The sequence below is a fragment of the Maylandia zebra genome, linkage group LG8, assembly GCF_041146795.1.
Source record: "Maylandia zebra isolate NMK-2024a linkage group LG8, Mzebra_GT3a, whole genome shotgun sequence".
Lineage (NCBI taxonomy): Eukaryota > Metazoa > Chordata > Actinopteri > Cichliformes > Cichlidae > Maylandia > Maylandia zebra.
Window position 1 is genome coordinate 4177901 of NC_135174.1, and position 19442 is coordinate 4197342.

The 19442-nt window shown below is 39.1% G+C and overlaps 1 protein-coding gene across 1 annotated transcript in view; it reads left to right on the plus strand.

Annotated features, from left to right (window-relative positions):
- The window catches only part of ca10a (carbonic anhydrase Xa), a 339765-nt gene that overhangs the window by 289926 nt on the left and 30397 nt on the right, over positions 1-19442 (plus strand). Inside the window, exon 4 of the mRNA XM_004569712.2 lies at positions 15461-15646. Within this exon, the coding sequence (XP_004569769.1) occupies positions 15461-15646 (186 nt within the window). The remainder of the gene's footprint in view (positions 1-15460; positions 15647-19442) is intronic.

Sequence of the window (19442 nt, forward strand, 5' to 3'; positions counted from 1 at the left end):
CACACCCGCAATAGATGTGCTCAGTGTGAGGTCTTGCAGTAAGCTATCAAATGCGGTGCATTTCTTGGCTTTTAAAAAAAACGCTATGCGTCGCCAGGTGTTTCATCAGATTCGAGGTGTTACCTCCTTTGACAGTATCACAGTATCACCTTAAAGCACTTGTTGCAGGCTGCTGAGTTTGCATCTTTTGCTGTGAAGTACCGCCAGACTTTGACCGCTTCACCTTGGGCGTTTTTAAACTGTAGCTCTGTTCTAAAAGAACGTACGTACCTGGGCCCGCCTACTATCCTTGGAAAGGTAAAATGATTGGCTAGAATCCAAAGTGTATGACATCTCAGGAAAAAAAAAATACAGAAAAAAAAGCACAGAAATAAAGCACCGAAATGTGCGCTGCTTTTCGGTCTGGTTACTATCATTTATGTCAGAACCGGTGCCATAATGGCACCGGATACCGGTACCCATCCCTAAGTGACAGTCACATATAGTACCTAAAGCTATCTTCACATTGATAAACTCAGCGTGGAGGATGGGAACATCATGAAAAGCCACAAAACAGTCATTCACCAGTCTCTGCACAAAGAATACATCAACATCCTACACAAAGGCCATCCAGGTACAGAAGCAACCAAGCGCAGAGCTAGGAGTTTCACCTTTTAGGCAGTAATGTCAAAAGACATCACGGAAGAGCTGCTCTCTTGCACAGTGTGCAGCAGCACTAAGACACATCAGCAGAGAGAACCGCTACAACTGCACCCTGTTCCAGTCCTCCCATGGTCAACGGTGGCCACCAACATTTTCACCTGGCATGGAAAACAATATCAGGTCCTTGTAGATTCCTATTCGGGATGGATTGAGATTGACCTTCTCCGTGACTTGACCACAGCAGCAGTCATCTCCAAGCTAAAGAGACAGCGGAATAACATCCGGAGTGATCATTGGCTCGTCGCACCACATGAGAATGCTACACTTGGTTTAACCTAAGCTTCCAAAATGAAAGAACAACAGTTCCTAGGAGCCTATGCTTCGAATCCTAAGGACTTAGTATTCTAAGTTCCTAGGAGCCTATGCTCCTAGGAGCCGTATTAATGACCCCCTTGTGAGTTTTGTGTGCCATGCTGTAGCTGGAGAACCACACAGCGATACAGTGTATCAGGACACTTCCAAATGAGCAATGATAGAAGACGATCAGCACCTCCTTATTCACGTCCATTTTTCGGAGGATTCTAAGAAAATGGAGACGCTGTTGGGCCTTCTTTGCAATCTCCAAGGCACTTGAGCTCCATTGGAGGTCTGTGTCTATGTGCAGACCCAGGAACTTGAAGCTGGCCACCTTTTCCACGGACTCCCCGTTGATGCTGAAGTGCTGCAGCTCGAGCTTCCTCCTTCTGAAGTTGACTACTAGCACTTTCGTTTTCGTGGCATTGAGTTCCAAGTTGTCCACAGACCAATCCAACAGCCTCTGAACCTCAGCTCTGTATGTCTTCTCATCAACTTCTGAGATGAGCCCCACCACAGTCGTATCATCTGCAAACTTAATAATTGCATTGTCTGGTTAGGTTCTGACACAGTCATGTGTGTACAGAGTGTAAAGTAGCAATAGAAAATTTGTTAGAATGAAGCGTAAAGCATAGCTGGGGCTGATTAGATGTTCTGTGGTTCACCAGTTATGACAAAATATGTCAATCGTTCTCACTGTGGGAGCATAACATGAACAGCATCCAAAATTCACAACACTCTGCTATACAAACATGCAATGTGTAGTCACATTTGCAAACCCCAATGAAACTCCAGACTTGGTTTGGAAATGTACCAAGAAACCTCCTTGTCAACAAGAACTTTATCCATGTAATGTGGTCTGCACCCTGCTATGATTGCAGTGTTCTCAACATTCTAGACAAACCAAACAAAAGCAGAAACCATGCCTAAGGATTCTGAATTTGCCTTGTTAAATCTAAAAATAGACATAAATTAAAATGTACCAAAGTAAAGCAATCCTTTCAGACAAAGCTGCAATGAAGCTCCTCGCCTATATAAATCCATCCTTTACATTATTGCCATTTTGTGGCCACAGTTAGCTATTGTTTCCAAACTCTGCTTGTTACATGCTCATAGAATTATGTATTTTATCACGTATAATTGTAAGATCTTTACCTTACCGTATAAAGTGCATGGAGGTGACTTTTGTCGAATATAAACAAAACTGAATTGAATTGAAACCTACATAGGAAACTGTAGCGTCTGTCAATGACATGAGCTAACCAAGCTGAGAGGCCAACAGTAAGGCAAACTGCTGCGGGCTTTACTTTCACTGCATTGAGGTGAATTATGTGCTTTATATGGAAACACTGTTAGCATTGGGAAGTAAACATGCTTCAGTGGTTTATCATCAGATAAATAACAGATGAGTTTTCTCTTGCTTACCACTTTGGCCAAAAATGTGTGATGTAGAGAAGATTGAGTGTGAAAATGTTAATAACACCTTTAGTACAAACAAGGAAAGCTCTGATGATGATGAAGATGGCAGCTCTTACCATGTACAGTTTAATAAAATAAAATAAAATAACCTCCATCGGAAATCATTGAATATGATACATTTAACCAGCTTTTTTGCCAACACTCAAGTTAAATTTTTATTAATATGTTTAATTGCAATAGATATTGACAATTAGCCATGTCACATATTCCTCAAGCCTTTTAATCCTGCTGATTTTTTAAGTTAATATATTTTAAAATAAGTATAGATATTGTACCAAGTATATTGTATAAGAGACTAATGTAACAGGAGAGCACATGTTTCAGAATTTGCCTAAGAATCCACCGGTTTTAAACTTTTCTTCACCATTAAAGAGGTTAGAGGTTAACAGCTTTCAGTATTTCCACTGCTACACAGCAAACAATAATGGATGAAGTTAATTTGGCAAACTTTTCATTTTCCAAATTAAATACAATTTAAAACAGTGCTTATGTTGATGCCTCAATGTAACCATCAAAGGATGGTACATGGATGACACCTGGCTCAAAATCAAAACTCAAGAAGTAGAATCCTTCACTGCTCATATCAACTCAGTGGATAGAAACATAAAGTTTACCATGGAAGACACAAAGGATAACAGTTTGCCATTTCTGGACTGTGCTGTGGGCACTGAGGAGAATGAAAACCTCAACATTGAAGCCCACACACACAGACCAGTACCTACTCTTTGACTCTCACCACCCTCTGGAACACAAAGTTGGAGTACTCAGAACATTGCTTGAGAAGCAACTGTTAATTAATTAAATAAGTATCTAACTAATAACTTACAAGTGATATGAGCGTTTACACTTTTCATTACGTCAGAATTGTATGAATTAGTTATGTTATAGTTGGGCTCAGTGACAGATGACAAGGTCCATCCATCCTCAGAAATCTTGTACTCATGTGGACTTTCCAAGTAGGAATGAGCAAGGATGCAGGCACAAACCGGTAAGAACTGTGCACTACTATACTGAAATAAATATGCTATTACTGAAGGCAGATTCTAGGCTAGACTAGTAAATTTCCTGTCTACATTTAAACAAACACTTGTAAATAATTTAAAACAAACACATGATGACAGATGGCAACACCATCTATAGTGAAGGAACTTACGGACTCCATAGATTGACTTTTTTTTTTTTTTTACCAGTCCTTCATAAGTAATCCCACAAATGACCAGATAACCTGAGCAAGTGGAGCAACTAAAAGAGGAAGACTGACTAATAAACTGACCCAGAGGACCTCCTCACAAAAGCCTGACCTCTGACCTTAAGGTCAAAGTTAGTGGGTTTTAGGACATGCATCTATGGTATCAATTTGAAACTCCTACGTTGCCTTGGTCTTGACTTATCGCATTCACAAAGTTGAGTGTCCACGCTGCTGGCCCACCTGCCTACCCGGTAGGGTGATCATAATACCAATCAGCCTCTTATGGCTGAGGGGTATTCTGTGTGGTACTTCATACAATCCGCTCTGAAGATACTGACAGAAACTTTCAACGCCATCGCATTTCATCTTTTACACCATCTTGGAGCCTAAGGAGGAAAAAAACACATCCTATCCTTGCTGAATTTGAACATTTCCAGCAGAAAGAGCTTGTTAAAAGCAAAGGGAGTGAATTAAATGCAACATCATATGGGATTAATGACCAGTTTCCTAACGAAATCAATAACAGATATTAAATACTATATTCCATACTAAAGCAACACAGCTAGAAGGGGCAAATGGCTCTGCTGTGGCCGATAATAAGCTTAGAAGTATATCAAAGGACAGCTTAGGTTGAGAGTTTCAGAAAAATAATTTGAAGACATTACACATGCAGAGAAGGCATATTGGATACACTGGAAAAAGGATTCTGAATATGGGGCTGCCAGGCCAGGAAAAGAAGAAGACCACAGAGAAAGTTCATGGATGTAGTGAAACAGGATGAGCAGAGGGATGGTGGATGCTAGGGGTTGGTTGAAAGCGAGGCAGATGATCTACTCTAGCAAGTCCTAAAGGGAACGCCGGAAGGAAGAAGAAGAATGGTTTAATTGGTGGTTTATTTGATGAATGGTGAATTCTGTTTTGTTTTTATTTTTTGAATAATTCATATGATAGTTCAAAGTGGCTTAACAAAAAAAAGATCAGGTACAATGACTGGACTGAAAATTGGTGATGTCCAAAGAAAAACCTTCAGAAAGATCATTTGAAAAGAAAATCTAACAAAGTCTGTCTTCTTGAAAGCATAATATAAAGAAAAGACAGATGGCTCAAGACAGAAATGTCATGTTTTTCAAGTCTTACTATCTACTGACCACAGTCATGCTCTGTCTACAACTTAGCAAAGAAACATCTCACCATATAATATGCCAAGATATGTCTTAAAAATTTGAGGAAATTGAGTAAGAAGAGAACAAAAGAAGATGTGGAAGCCCTAGTCAGCAGATGAATAGTAACTCAGTGTGTATAAATCAGAATCAGAATACTTTATAATGTTATACATAATTTTCCTAGGGAAATTATGTGGGTTACAGTTGCTCCAGTACAGTACCAGGAAAAAAACAGAAAAAAAATAGTAAAAAATAGTAACTGAACTGAATCTTTAATTGATGCACCTACTGTTTGCGAAAGCTTCATCAGAAATGTAAATTAGTTTGATCAAGCAAGTTTTTAGTTCATCATTGCCCTTGCAAAATTGGACAAAATGAGAGACTAAACATGTCATCAGAATTTATTTACAAAAACATACTGTTTTCCCCATCCAAATCAAATTCAATCCAACTAAACCTTTCTGTAGAAAATATAAAGATGTTGATACAGTTAATAATGATGTGATTTGATGATGTGACACTAACCCACATTGAATGGATCCCTCCAAGACTGTTGGACCAACAAAAGTGATGGTTTGGTGTGGTATATGGGGTACAGCGATAGTGGGTCCATTCTTCATCAATGGAAACCTCAAGGCCACTGGATATTTGAAATTGCTACATGATGATGTGTTTCCCTCTTTATGCACTGAAGCTGGCACGTTCCCTGAGTTTTTCCAGCAAGATGGTGCACCACCACATTATGGGTGCCAGGTCCGAGCATTCCTAGATGAACAGTTTCCTGGAAAGTGGATTGGTCGTCGTGGGCCAGTTGAATGGCCCCCAAGGTCTCCCGATCTGACCCCCCTAGACTTTTATCTTTGGGGTCATCTGAAGGCAATTGTCTATGGTGTGAAGATACGAGATGTGCAGCACCTGAAACTACAGATACTGGATGCCTGTGCTGGCATTTCTCCTGCGGTGTTGCTATCAGTGTTTGAAGAGTGGGAGAAGAGGGTTGCATTGACAATCCAACACAATGGGCAGCGCATTGAACATATTTTATAAGTGGTCAGGAACTTGTAAATAACTCATGAAAGAATAAAGTTACGTTGAAACCAAGCACACCATTGTTTTTCTTGTGACATTACCATTAAGTTTGATGTGTCACATGGCCCTCTTCCTATTGAAAAAACAAGTTATATCCAAGATGGCCGACTTCTAAATGGCCACCATGGTCACCACCCATCTTGAGGAGTTTACCCCCTCACATATACTAATGTGCCACAAACAGGACTTTAATATCACCAAACATTTCCATTTTATTACGGAGTATCCATATAAATGGCCCCAGCCTTTAGTTACTGTTATCGCCTCTATACGTCCTTGCCTTTGAGTGCGACCTCCTAAAACAGACAACATTTTCTACAAGGCTTTGCAAAGTATGGTAAAAACATAAACAGTGTCTGTATACCATGGTTGCCTTGACACATACAAAAAAACAACTTGTGGCATTGAACATTAAAAACACTGTCAGTGAACATAATTGGTTTTGCAGAATCACCCAATATCTGCCTTTTAGTCTGGCAACAGGATTGATTTGAGCAAACCACCGATGCTGTTTTTCTTTAGCGAGCACAACACATTCTCTGAAAATCGTTTTCCTAATGCCTCAGATTTGTGTTGAGTCTTTCTCATCATGTAGCATTACTGGAACTGCTTTGCTGAAATTGGAGTCCATAACTCCACTGAGCTGCAGCCCACACAGTCCCACTAGTATTTAATTCATCATAGCTGGTCTTCTTTTCTCTATTATTTCTTTTTTTCTATTTTAAAAATCTCCATTGCCTCAAATCTGATCACTGGTGAACTAAATAACATGTTTTATGATTAATAAATGTTAACTACTCTTACATATTTCATGGAATGCACAGCATTTGGGTCAGGAAACTTTTTCCTTTCAACCAAATATTTTGTCCTATATTTGATAATAATGGCTTTGGTGTTGGAAATGTTCTGGGTAAATGCAGCAGTTTGTAAAGCTCAACATCTGCAGTAGCCAGTGAAGATGATTTCTTGCAAGAGGTAATTTACTCTATTGATTTGTGTGCTCAGATAATTATGATGTTCCGTGTGTTTCTCACTACCAGCACGCTACTGCTGTCTTCTATTACAGTGGCTGTCTGCCATGCCAGCCCCAGACAGTCAACTTAATCCTTTATGACTTGTTTATGTTCACCAAGCTATTACCGCTAATGTGATGGCACGTTATGATCATCACTATCTATTAAGGAAGGACAAGTGCACAGTGGAGTTGTCCTTTTTGGCTTCATCACTTCTGGAAGCTTTTTGCAACAAATTAAAAACGCAATTAGGTGGCTTGATAAAATAAGGTGTGAGAGAAGACATATAAGGCATATAACAGCGAGGCTTTACAATAATGAACCCAGAAAGCCTAAACACTCCTAAACTACACTACAGACTGCTTTTAAATCTAGAAAAAAGCAATAGGAAATGTTTTGTCAGTCAGAAAGTAATTTTGCAGTTATGCTTCTCTCTTATCCTTGTCATTTCAAAACAACTAAAAATACATATTCACAAAAAATTATAAAGCAGATGATTCTAGAGGGAGTGTGGCCAGACTAAAAATTATATCTGAAGGAAGTGGAAGAATAATACAAAAATTAAGAAAACTCTTGAAAATGGAAAATAGTAGTTTGCAGTTTATGTTATGTTATGTTACTACCAGTCTTTCTGTATTCCAGTTTTTATGAGTAAGTTTTTTGCTTAATACTAAGCAGCAGGTCAATTTTTATTATATGCTAAACTGAGGTTGGTTATCAAAGTCAGCAACAACTGTATTCATGTTTTCATGGCTTATTTAATGTAATTACATAATCTTAAATACATGGATTTGAGCATTGATAGAAATTAGATCAGCTTGCTTGCTCAGTAACAAAAGTATCTAAAAAGTCCATTTAGATGTACAAAATCATTACAATAGGACTTTGGTATTCATAACCTCATGGTGTTGGCTGTTGAAAATAATGGCAACATTTATCTACCAGATGAGATCTTATTACAGTGTTCACCATTTTAATTTAATGAACAGCCTTGAAAAACTGCAGTTTTAACAAGTTGATCAGATAAAATTAAAGCAATATTTTTACTTTGTAATGTACTGCCATAGTTCCTTACTTTTGTTCAGAAGATTGCTGTGATATCACTTAGACAATAAAGCAGAGAATAAAACTGACAATAAAACATTTGATTATTATGTGCTCATAATATATAAAAATGATGTAGAGAATAAAGTTTTTGAAATAAAAAAAAAATACTTCCATAAAAAAGTTCAGTATCAAACAACTGTGGCAATTCTATTTTTAAACAATAAGTCACTCAAATAACAATGATTACTTCTCACTGCATCTATTTATTTGGGGCTGTGTTGTAACAATGTGTGAAGTGTTGTATCAGCTGTTGGGCTCAGCATTGGTGTTGTTTGCTTTGTTTCTGTGTAAATCAAGTTAAGTTGGCTGCTTCCCCTGTCTCATGGGTTTTTGATAAATTTGTATTGATGAGTCCAAGTAAAAACCATTTCGATTGATCCACTGTTTTTAAAATGTGTTTGTATGTTTAGAACATCACCTAACACAATAATAGTGTATGCTTGATTCTGGGGGTGTGTTTTCAGGTACTAATGCAACAAATATGATCTATTTAGCCAACATTCTGTGTTGCAGAGTAATCCCTCATTGCAGTATTGGCAAGTATTTTTTAATCTAGGGTGTACCCTATACTTGGCACATGCAGGTAAAAAATTGAAGTGGTGGTCCAACTCTCTTTTGAGGTGTGTGTAACACACATAGTGTGTAACACTATGTAACACTTTTATCTCTACTGCATTGTAGTCTGATTTATCTTTGAAGATTTAAAAACTTAAGTATGCACGGGTGCTACAAATGAGCTTCTCCCCAACATTATAGATAAGTTACATTTTGTTGTATGTACAGCAGTGATAGGTCAGCAGTGCAGCTGAAAATTTCTTGCTACTTAACATAACACACGTCGAAGAAGCTGAAAAATGTATTTATTTAATTATTTATTAATTTATTTATGTAACAGCTTGTCTCTACTTTTTAAAAAAGAGGGTTAACAAAGAAAAAAACATTTGATGCATTGCTCTGGTGTTTTCTGGGTATGCTAGTGTATACTGTGTTTAAAAACTGGACTGGAAGTCTAGCCTGTCATCAGCTATCTTTAGTATGTGACTCGCAAACAAAACTTTAAATCTGGTTTTAGACTCAGATGCTGTTTTGACAATGTCACTGTCACAGCTGCAGACATGTGGGGTGATGAGAGAAGGACCCCAGTGGAGGCACTGACCTTATGAAGTTAGCTTTATTGACAGTGGCCAAACAAAATACAAACGAAAGCTGAGCATGGCAGCAACTAAACTAACACAAAAACCTAAACTGGAAGCAGCTACAAAAAAATAATATAAAGGAACTAAAGCCTGAGACTAGAAACCTAAACCCGTAACGGGGAAACACAGAACATGCAGACCAACAAGAGAGACACAAGACTGAAAACATGAAGAACTCAACAGGTGATACACAGGATAAAGTGCAGTACACGTAGATGAACCAGCAACAAACAGAAGACACAGGGCTAAAATACACAGAGGGACAACGTTGGAACGAGAAACAGGAGGGAAACACAGCTAGGGCTAATCAGGCATCATGAGACAGGGAGGAGGCAAAGCTGAATACACAGACATAAGACAAGGTCTATCAAAGTAAAACAGGAAGCACGAGATAATCACAAAGACGCAGAGTAGACACTGAGACAGAGACACAACGGACTGGGGAGACAGAGAGAACATGGAGACAAGAGTGACTACACAAGAAACACGGGGAAGGAGAAGTAACAGAAACCTAAATCCTAGGAATTGAAAATAAACACGAGCAGAAAACCGTGAATGACAATAATCCAAGAATATAAATTAACCAATAAACACAAAACACTGGGTCACAGACCCAGGACCGTGACAGTCACATTCCTTTCTGTAACTTTTCTTTAACTTTGTTAAACTTTATTTCTTTAACTTTACTTTCTTTAACTTACTTAGCAACACACAGGATCTATACTGTCTCCAAGAAATTAGAGAGGTCTGGTTGGTTTGTATATAATTAAACACTGCATTGTATTTGTATTTGCTTGGGTTATCTTTGTCTAATTTTAAAAACATGATCATGTGACAAATATGTAGAGAATTAAGAACTCAAAAAGGGAAAATACCTTTTTGCAGCACTGTGTATTCAGTCCATATAATTCTATTAATTGATTTCTGAATTATTTTTTTTTGCCTGTCCCGTTTGGCTCTTTTGCCATCAGAATTATTGTCTAAAGGCAAAGAAAGATGCCCAACGGATTTACTTTACCAAATTGACCATCCCAGCCTTGCCGTAATGGTCCATTTGATTCACCTTTTATTGTTTATTTTATTTTCCACTTACTGAATACGGGACAGACTTGACTGGGGGAAAGAAGGGGAGAAAGAAAGAGGGAAAGAGAAACAGCTTGTCACGGATTGCCGGGGCAAGCCGTGTGGAATTGTAGAAAGGGACCAAAAAGGCGGCAGCTCTGGTGCAGGTGAGTGTTTATTTACAGGGGTGGGTAAGTACAAACAGCGGTGGCGACAAAACATGATACTGGAAACCTAAACTGGGTAAACTAATAAGACAAACCAGAAACGAGGATGCAGGGAGGTCCGGGGAAATACATACGGAGAGACGCAGGGAGACCGAGGGGAAACAACACAGACGAACCAGCAACTACCATGACAGAAGATACAACTTAAATACACTCAGAGAACACAGGGAGATTACACACAGGTGGGGAACACAGCTGGGAGTGATTACGTGACGAGAGTAGGGAGGCAAACTGAAAACACTCACATAAGACGCAGACCTTCACAATAAAACAGGAAACACATACACGCAATGACACAACACACCAACTAAACACAGACTGGGGGACACAGAACATAGGAACATGAACCATGAAACAGAAGAGTACAAACACCCAAGGTAACCAAAACCACAGAATACTAATAAACTAAACATAAACACGGAGTCGCAGACTCCGGACCATGACACAGCTGAGAAGAGGGACGGGGGAGAAGGGCAAAAGACAAAAACCAACAGAATGGGCAGAAAAAAAAAAGAAAGAAAAAAAAATGCATATATCAAGCACCTGGATCATTGATTTATGAATTTAATGAATACATAGCCAATAAAGTATTCATTTAAAAAATGAAGTGATCTTAGTTTATGGTGACAGCTAAACTTCCTGGAACTGCTTAGAAGATGGACAGGTCTCAGTTTGGGGCTTGTGATTGTTGAATTTTAAGAATACAATTTACATGGCAATATTCACAACAAATAACAGGGCACGTGTGTGGCAGAGCATTTCCTTGGGTTTTTCAGAACCCATTAACATAAAGCCAGAGACTATATAATCAGTATAATACTAGAATGCTGAGACATGTGATGAGTTTAGCTCCTGTTTTTTTTTCTGACTGTCATATAGTGGTGTTCATCTGGGCTCAGTATAGCAATACACGGTCATCTGTTTCTCTGACTGTGTTTTTATGAATTAAGTACAAAAGCCAGTGATTTTGATAAATACATTCAGTGCACAGAAAATATGAACTCCACAATCTGTGTGTAATAATTACTTCACCACTTGCAAACGTGTCGGCATTCAAAAGAATAATGAGAAAGCAGATTGGAATATAATGTCTTTGTTTCGTTTGCAACCTTTCCACTACATTGCCTTGTAATTGTTGCAGCAGGAACATGACAAGATGAAGTAAGCACGTTTTACTCAACTGTATATTGATTTATTCTTCAAGCATGGTTCCCATCAGCTGGGTAAATGTAGCTAAATGTGATCTCTGTCTATCCTGTTGCATAAGACTTTTTTATGCCTTTATTATCTTTCCAGAATATATTTTGGTGCTCCAACAATTTTTTATTGTGGTTTTATTTTGGGTTTTTTTTATTTTTTTATTTAAATCACCTCTAATGAAATTATTGGCATAATTAGGTCACAGACCTCACCTATAACCAGTGTTGGTCAAGTTACTTGAAAATACGAATTATTTACTAATTACTAATTGCTTTTCCAAGAAAGTAATCCTTTACTGATGACTTATTTTCAAAAGTAATTAGTTATGTTATTACTTTTTAAAAACCTGGTACACAACCTGAATACATAATAAAGCAATAGACCTTTCAGCGCAATTCTATTTTTTCTGCATAATCCATCATATAAAATTGAATCAAATGAAATAGTCTCTTTTTATTAATTGTTTTATTAGATTTTATCTTTAATTATATGCACATTACATCAAGCAAAAATTTAATTAGATGCAACATTGACTGAAATAAATTTAAACCTATCCTCTGCATATTCCAGCACCATCCATCCATCCATCCATCTTCATCCGCTTTATCCGGGGCCGGGTCGCGGGGGCAGCAGCCTAAGCAAAGAGGCCCAGACCTCCCTCTCCCCAGCCACCTCCTCCAGTTTATCCGGGGGAATACCAAGGCGTTCCCAGGCCAGCCGAGAGATATAATCTCTCCAGCGTGTCCTGGGTCTTCCCCGGGGCCTCCTCCCGGTGGGACATGCCTGGAACACCTCACCCAGGAGGCGCCCAGGGGGCATCCTTGTCAGATGCCCGAACCACCTCAGCTGGCTCCTTTCGATGTGGAGCAGCAGCTGCTCTACTCTGAGCCCCTCCCGGATGGCCGAACTTCTCACCCTATCTCTAAGGGAGAGGCCAGCCACCCTTCGGAGGAAGCTCATTTCTGCCGCTTGTATCCGCGATCTCGTTCTTTCGGTCACTACCCACAGCTCGTGGCCATAGGTGAGGGTAGGGACGTAGATCGACCGGTAAATTGAGAGCTTCGCTTTTACACTCAGCTCCCTCTTCACCACGACGGACCGGTGCAGCGTCTGCATTACTGCAGCTGCAGCCCCAATCCGTCTGTCGATCTCCGGCTCCCTTCTCCCATCACTCGTGAACAACACCCCGAGATACTTGAACTCCTCCACTTGGGGCAGGAACTCATCCCCGACCCGGAGTGGGCACTCCACCCTTTTCCGGCTGAGAACCATGGCCTCAGATTTGGAGGTGCTGATCCTCATTCCCGCTGCTTCACATATTCCAGCACATAAAATAAAATATTTTTGTATGTTTACAAAAATTAAAAAATTGCTGTAATTCATCCAGCTGAACAGCAGGGGGGCCCCAGTAAGGCAATCCTCAATGAACAGGAGTGAATAGAGCTAAACAGTTAAAATAATGATTTATGCCCTGCTTCTGGGAATAAAATACAGAAACAGATGATGTTTTTTGTTTGAAGTAAAAAAAAACCTGTTTAGCAGGAGTGGGGCGGGTGGAGGTTTGCCCAGGGTTGTAGCTGCCATGTCAGTGGGAGGATCGGGGGGTTTCTCTATGAATTTCACATTCCCATAGCAGCGTGCTAGGTGCTTGCTCAGATTTGAGGTTTAAGTTTTTTGCTGTAGAAAGAAGTTTTCTTCCCACGCAGAGTGTACAGCAGACGCTAATGTTTTTGTCCGGTTTTACAGGATAAACCTTAAAGTAATGTCAGTACTTCCAAGCTTTAAACGCTGCATAGTCATACGCTGCATGTTTCTCTTTTACTGTAAAATACAAATATAATTCCACTCCTCACCTCTCATTCCAACCACACGTCACTACCTGTATCTCACAGCCAGGCTCCAGTCATTAACACTTACCCAAGGCCCCCAACACATACAGACAGAGTTAGCATTTTGCAGTGACTAAAGCAATAATGTCACCATTGTCAAACATGCAGACCACTGCATTTTGCCAGTTTGTCCAGCTACCATGCTAGACCTGCTTGCATGTCATGTGGGGTGAAAGTCAGGTAATTTTGGACTTGTACATCTATTTTTCCCAAGTTCCAAGCACCCAGAAAAATAACTTCACGTTAAAAGAATTAATGCTGAATTCATTCAACAGATTTTCAAACACAAGAGTATAAATTAGCATCTAGGTGAACCAAACCAAAGTTGGAGTCACTTTTTTCTCCGTAAGATTAGTCTCAGGATCTAAATAAATTGGTTTTATTTGGTTCCAGTTAGCGTTTTTTTAATGATATAATGAGTTATTAAATTATTACATTTCTTCTTGGTTTCCTTTTTCTAAACAGAATATTATTCAAGCTTCAATGTATTTGGAGATTGACTGTAAAATATGTAAAGAATTGAAGATATAAATGTCTTGCCCCCATTACGTACCAAACTACCATACTTCAGTACAGACCATTTCCTAAGACAGCTGGCCACTGACTCAAAGGAAGAACCTTAGTCTCTGATTTTAGACCTTGAGGGAGATAAGATTTTTCTGTCCTTTTCAGGGTTCTCACCTCACCTCCACTGCCTTGCCAGGGAGCCAACAAAGCCTCACTTTACCTCGTTACTCTTCCTCTTTTGGCACTAAATTCAACACACCTCTCTCCTAACAGTACTTATCTCCTCTTTGCATCACTCTCTTTTCCTATCTGTTTCTCCATTCAAATTATTGACTTTTCAGGGCATCTATAAAATATTTACAATGTGAAGGCAGACTCCTTTTTGCTAGGATTTTTATAATAGTGTGTGTGGGGGTGGGGGTTTGAGGGGGATCATTTTGAAAGCGCTAGCACTAAAAGGAATGAAAGAGCAGAAGAGAAGCAGATGCAGAGAAAGAGTAGATGGAAGTCCGTGCAGATTCACGGCATGAATACCAATGCTTTACATTGAAACACTGATGATTATGAATAATATTATAAATAAGCAAAGCTACTAATATATACCCTATTTCCCATGTATTATGAATTGTGATTCTACCCTGATTATTTCAACCTTCCTTTCTTTTTACTGGGTCAGAGTTCTGCCAAATTAAAATAAAGCCCTCGGGACTGTTTCTGCATTAGTTCTGTTGACCGCATGTCATTAGTAAATACTTACATTTCAAAAATGCAAGACACCCACATCTCCATATTAATAAAAGCCAAACTGATATAGCTTAAAAATTGCAAAAAAGCCAACATTTCCTTCACCATTCTCCAACGCCATTCAGTAAAAAGTGTTTTAAACCTACAGATAAAAAAAACAACAACACAAAAGATACTGAAGTTTTTAAAGAATCGGGTGTAAGATTTGGTCAAACTTTTTTGTATTGCTTTAGCACTTCCTGCCAGTTCACTTTTTTATATAACCTGCACGCAGATAATCTTTGGGTATATGAATATATTGTATTACACACTTTCCACCCAATCATATTGTGTTAGTCCTTTTTTGTAACAGTGTTCCCTCAAAATTGTTTCTGTACAACAAGCATTTAACCTATCTTATGGTTCCGGCACTTGGAGCTCCAGGTTTAAGTTTTCTCCAAAAGCTGCCTGGGTTTATAGGGGCAGTATGGTAAAAATGATCTATTTATAACTGGTGAAACTGATAATTAACTTTGTCGTAATGTTTGTCCCGCTCACAACTGCACCTCATATTAATATTTAATCACCTGTGCGCCATCTGTTTTGTTTGTTTTTTTCAGGTGGGAGGAACAATGTACAACACAGGCCGTCACGTCTCTCTTCGACTGGACAAGGAGCACCTGGTTAACATCTCTGGAGGGCCAATGACGTATAGCCACCGTCTGGAGGAGATCCGGCTACACTTTGGCAGTGAGGATGTCCTGGGCTCAGAGCACCTACTTAACGGACAGGCCTTCTCTGGAGAGGTGTGTGCAGATGTGAAACTATTATGTGAAATAGCTAGCCATAAAAATAGGTGTTTTTGCAAAGCAAATTTTAACTAAATAAATTACCAAATGAAAATGAAAATCTATTTCACTGACTAGCATTATATCAAAATTAGTAGTTGGTTGTCAAAGATAAAAAGTTGGTCTTGCAAATTCTCCAGCCAGTGCTAGCCACACTACTGCTGAAGGAGAAGATATTAAAACATTGATTCATTAATTCATCATTCCTGAAATAATACACATTTCTTACAGCAGTCTGATGAATAAAAGAATGACACCATCTTGATACATTCTTTATCGCAACAACATCTACTGCTTTAAATCCTGCAAATCAGTGAAGTCCCTGAAATCAGTGGTAGGCACTGCAGCTCAATTTTAAAATACTGATCAGCTCCAAGTGCACTAAATGATCAGGCATGTGTTTCATGTTGACATGAAAGTCACTCAGTAGTATCAGGGGGAAAATGTCAGCTTGTGCTTTATGTCACAGAAACACGCAGGTATGTGTCAAGCCAGAAGGTAGGTTTTTGTTTTTTAATTTTTCTTTATTCAAAATATATTTAATGAGCATAATTTGCATTGCTATCTGAAGATAACATTGACACGCACATGCATTTTCATGAAATTAAGAAAACAACCCTTTTTTCTCCACGGTCTTTAATCTTGTCACATCCTGTTATGGCAGGCAGGGAGGGCTTACAAATAGGGATGGGTATCAAAACCCGGTTCTTGTTGAGAACCGGTTCCCACTGTTTCAATTCCTTGGAATTGTTTGCCATTTTTGCAAACGATTCCCTTATTGATTCCAGTCGCCCCGAATGACATCACCACGTTGTGGAGCATCATTTACCTGGCATCAAACGCTCAAATGTTTGGTCATATTTTACGAGAATGGATGACCACAGGGCAACTTGCAATACTTGCAAAGTAGATATTTCGTTTAAGGGAGGAAACACGACGAATATGCAAAAGCATTTGCTCACAGAACACACGATGAGCATAAATGAATGTCGTGTTTTTAATTCGCTCCGGACTCGTGAATCTCAACCCAGCAGCAGCGGTAACATTTGCACGTCCTCTCCTGTTAATGCGGCAGGTAAATAATTAACTAACAGTGCATATTATGTTAGCGCGATCTGCCTTATTACAAAACCTGCCATTACTGTGCGTTGCATTTAGGTCCTGGGGACCCTGTGACACCCCATTGAAGAGCCGTAGGCTGGATCTCTTAAGATCTCACTGTTGGGTTTGTATGGCCATGTTACTCCTAAATTTCTATCTTATTCAAAGAGAAGATATAAAACAAAGTTCTAAGCTAATCGACCTTAGTGTTCTCCTTTTTAAAAAGAATCGATTAGAGAATCGATAAAGAATCGAATCTTTAAACAGAATCGAAAATGGAATCGGAATCGTGAAAACCTTATCAATACCCATCCCTACTTGCAATAAATGATGTTTTTTCAGGTGCAACATATGGAACAGGGAAAGTGAATTATGTCAACCTAACCAAATCTAACCAGCTAACTAAAATCTAGTATTCCTGGTCCATTAATGGAACTGTCCTTGACTTTTATGTAATATTGTTAAAATGGGATTTTTAGCACACTTGTTGTTTAGCGGGTAGCCAGCGGTCCTGAGACAGGAGGATCCCATGGCCAATCTCCTAAGTAACGGGGACAATATTAGAAATAATGACGCATGTTTATGTGTATTTTTGTGCATTAGAGCCCTGACTTTAGTTCAGGGTATAAAGCTTCAGGTGAGGATGAAGAGGATGATATTTCATTACGGTTCTGGTGGCCTTCGCTTTCCTTTGCATTTTAATAATAATACATTTTATTTATTTATTTATTTTTTACTTATTTAGGGAAGGGGACCTCTTTTCTGACGATAAAACAGACCACTATATTCAAATATGTTGGGGGAACATGGCGATTTCCACAAACCAGTGCCTGCTCCTGTGTATTTTTAATGTATTCATTATAAGTTTATGAGAATGCATCCATTTTTTGAAATGTAATTACAATCTAATTATGTATATATATTTTTTTAAATTAAATAACCTCAAAAAAATACTAATCGTACGTTTAAGTTTGCGTGTTTGTACAGGTCGGTAGTACAGAACAGACTCATATGGCAATAGTAATTGGAACAAGCAGAAAGGAAAGATTAAGGCATTTATTTCTGGCCAGCATTAAGGCATACTGGTCATTAGAGAAGAAAGACATGCTGTACTCCCTTGCTTTCAGCAGCAGAAAAAGCTGAGCCATAATGAGTTTGTCAAAAAAGATTTTCCAAACATACTGAGGTGACACTGGAAGTGCTTTTGCTGTCGTTTGTAATTACACACAAATCTCTCTGATTAGAGACATATTAGACAGTTTTGATCAATGTCCTGTGAGGTGACAAGTAATTAACGTTGCATGATGCTTTATCATAGCTGATAAATCATCATGTGTAGTTACTCCGCCTCAGTTTGATTTGCAGCATGTTTCACAATATGAAAAACACAATGTTACATGTTTATCTGATTACCTAATATCTGATTAAAAACACGAGGCCTTATATGTAAGCTTTAAATTTCCAGTTTATCAAATACCATTGAGCAGTCCTTACCTTTAAATCTAAACTCTCTTCTTCCTCTCCTGTCCTGTCTTTCTTGTCTTTCTCCATCTGTAAGTGACGTTAGCTCTCTTTCTTTTCTCTCCCTGTGAAATGCAGTAGCTGGACCTTTAGATAGCAACACACTGTGAGACAAACCACACACAAACAGTTTGTGTGTTTGCTGATGTTTTTTGAGCTGATAGAAACGCTGTATTTGAAATCACCTGACACTTAAAAAAGTCACTCACTTTATGTTCACTCCTCTTCAGTAGTGCTAGCTAAATGCTTAAGTACCGCAACTTATGGAGACCTGGGCCCTGTTTCAGGAAGCCGGTTTAGTGGAAAAACTGAGTAAGTATACCGTGAGTTAACGAAAACTCTGGGTTTTCGGTTTCACAAAGCGAGTTCAGCTGCAGCCTGAGTGAGTCACTATGACGACACACTCCGTGAAGCTAACCTGCCCCCTAGCAGGTTTACTACAACTAACCCTGACTGTCTCCGCCCCTTTGTCGGAAACCTGACAGTAGGAAGTGTCGGACATGGCGTGCCACTTCCTTGAAGAGCCAGTAGATCGTGAAGCCCAAATTCTCCGCAGAGCTCTCCGCCGGGAGAGAGTGATCAGAGCGCGTTTGGACATTTTATCATTTCCTGATGATTTTCTGTGTGAACGTTACCGTTTCTCAGCACAATCTATAATTTATTTGGATAACATCCTCAGGCCATATATTACGCATGTGACACATCGCGGACATGCTCTCAGTTCATTGCATATTATTTGTATTGCACTTCGGTTTCTTGCAAACGGGAGCTTTCTGTATAATATTGGTGACGCTGAGCACGTTTCCAAGGCTACCGTCTGTCGGGCAGTCAGGAATGTTACAGTAGCACTGAAACGTCTCCTGTACTCGTTTGTGGTGTTCCCCGGTCATAGACCCACAAGATTTATCAAAGAGGGATGCCACAAAATTGCAGGTATCAGGATGACCAAAACTTAATGTATGATGTGGTGATACTTGGACTACTACTTAAATTGCACATTTATTTTCAGGGTTCCCAGGCGTGATTGGCTGTATAGATGGCACTCACATTCCAATCATTGCTCCTTCAGTAAATGAAGGAGACTATGTGAACAGGAAGTCTTTCCACAGCATTAATGTACAGGTACATAGTT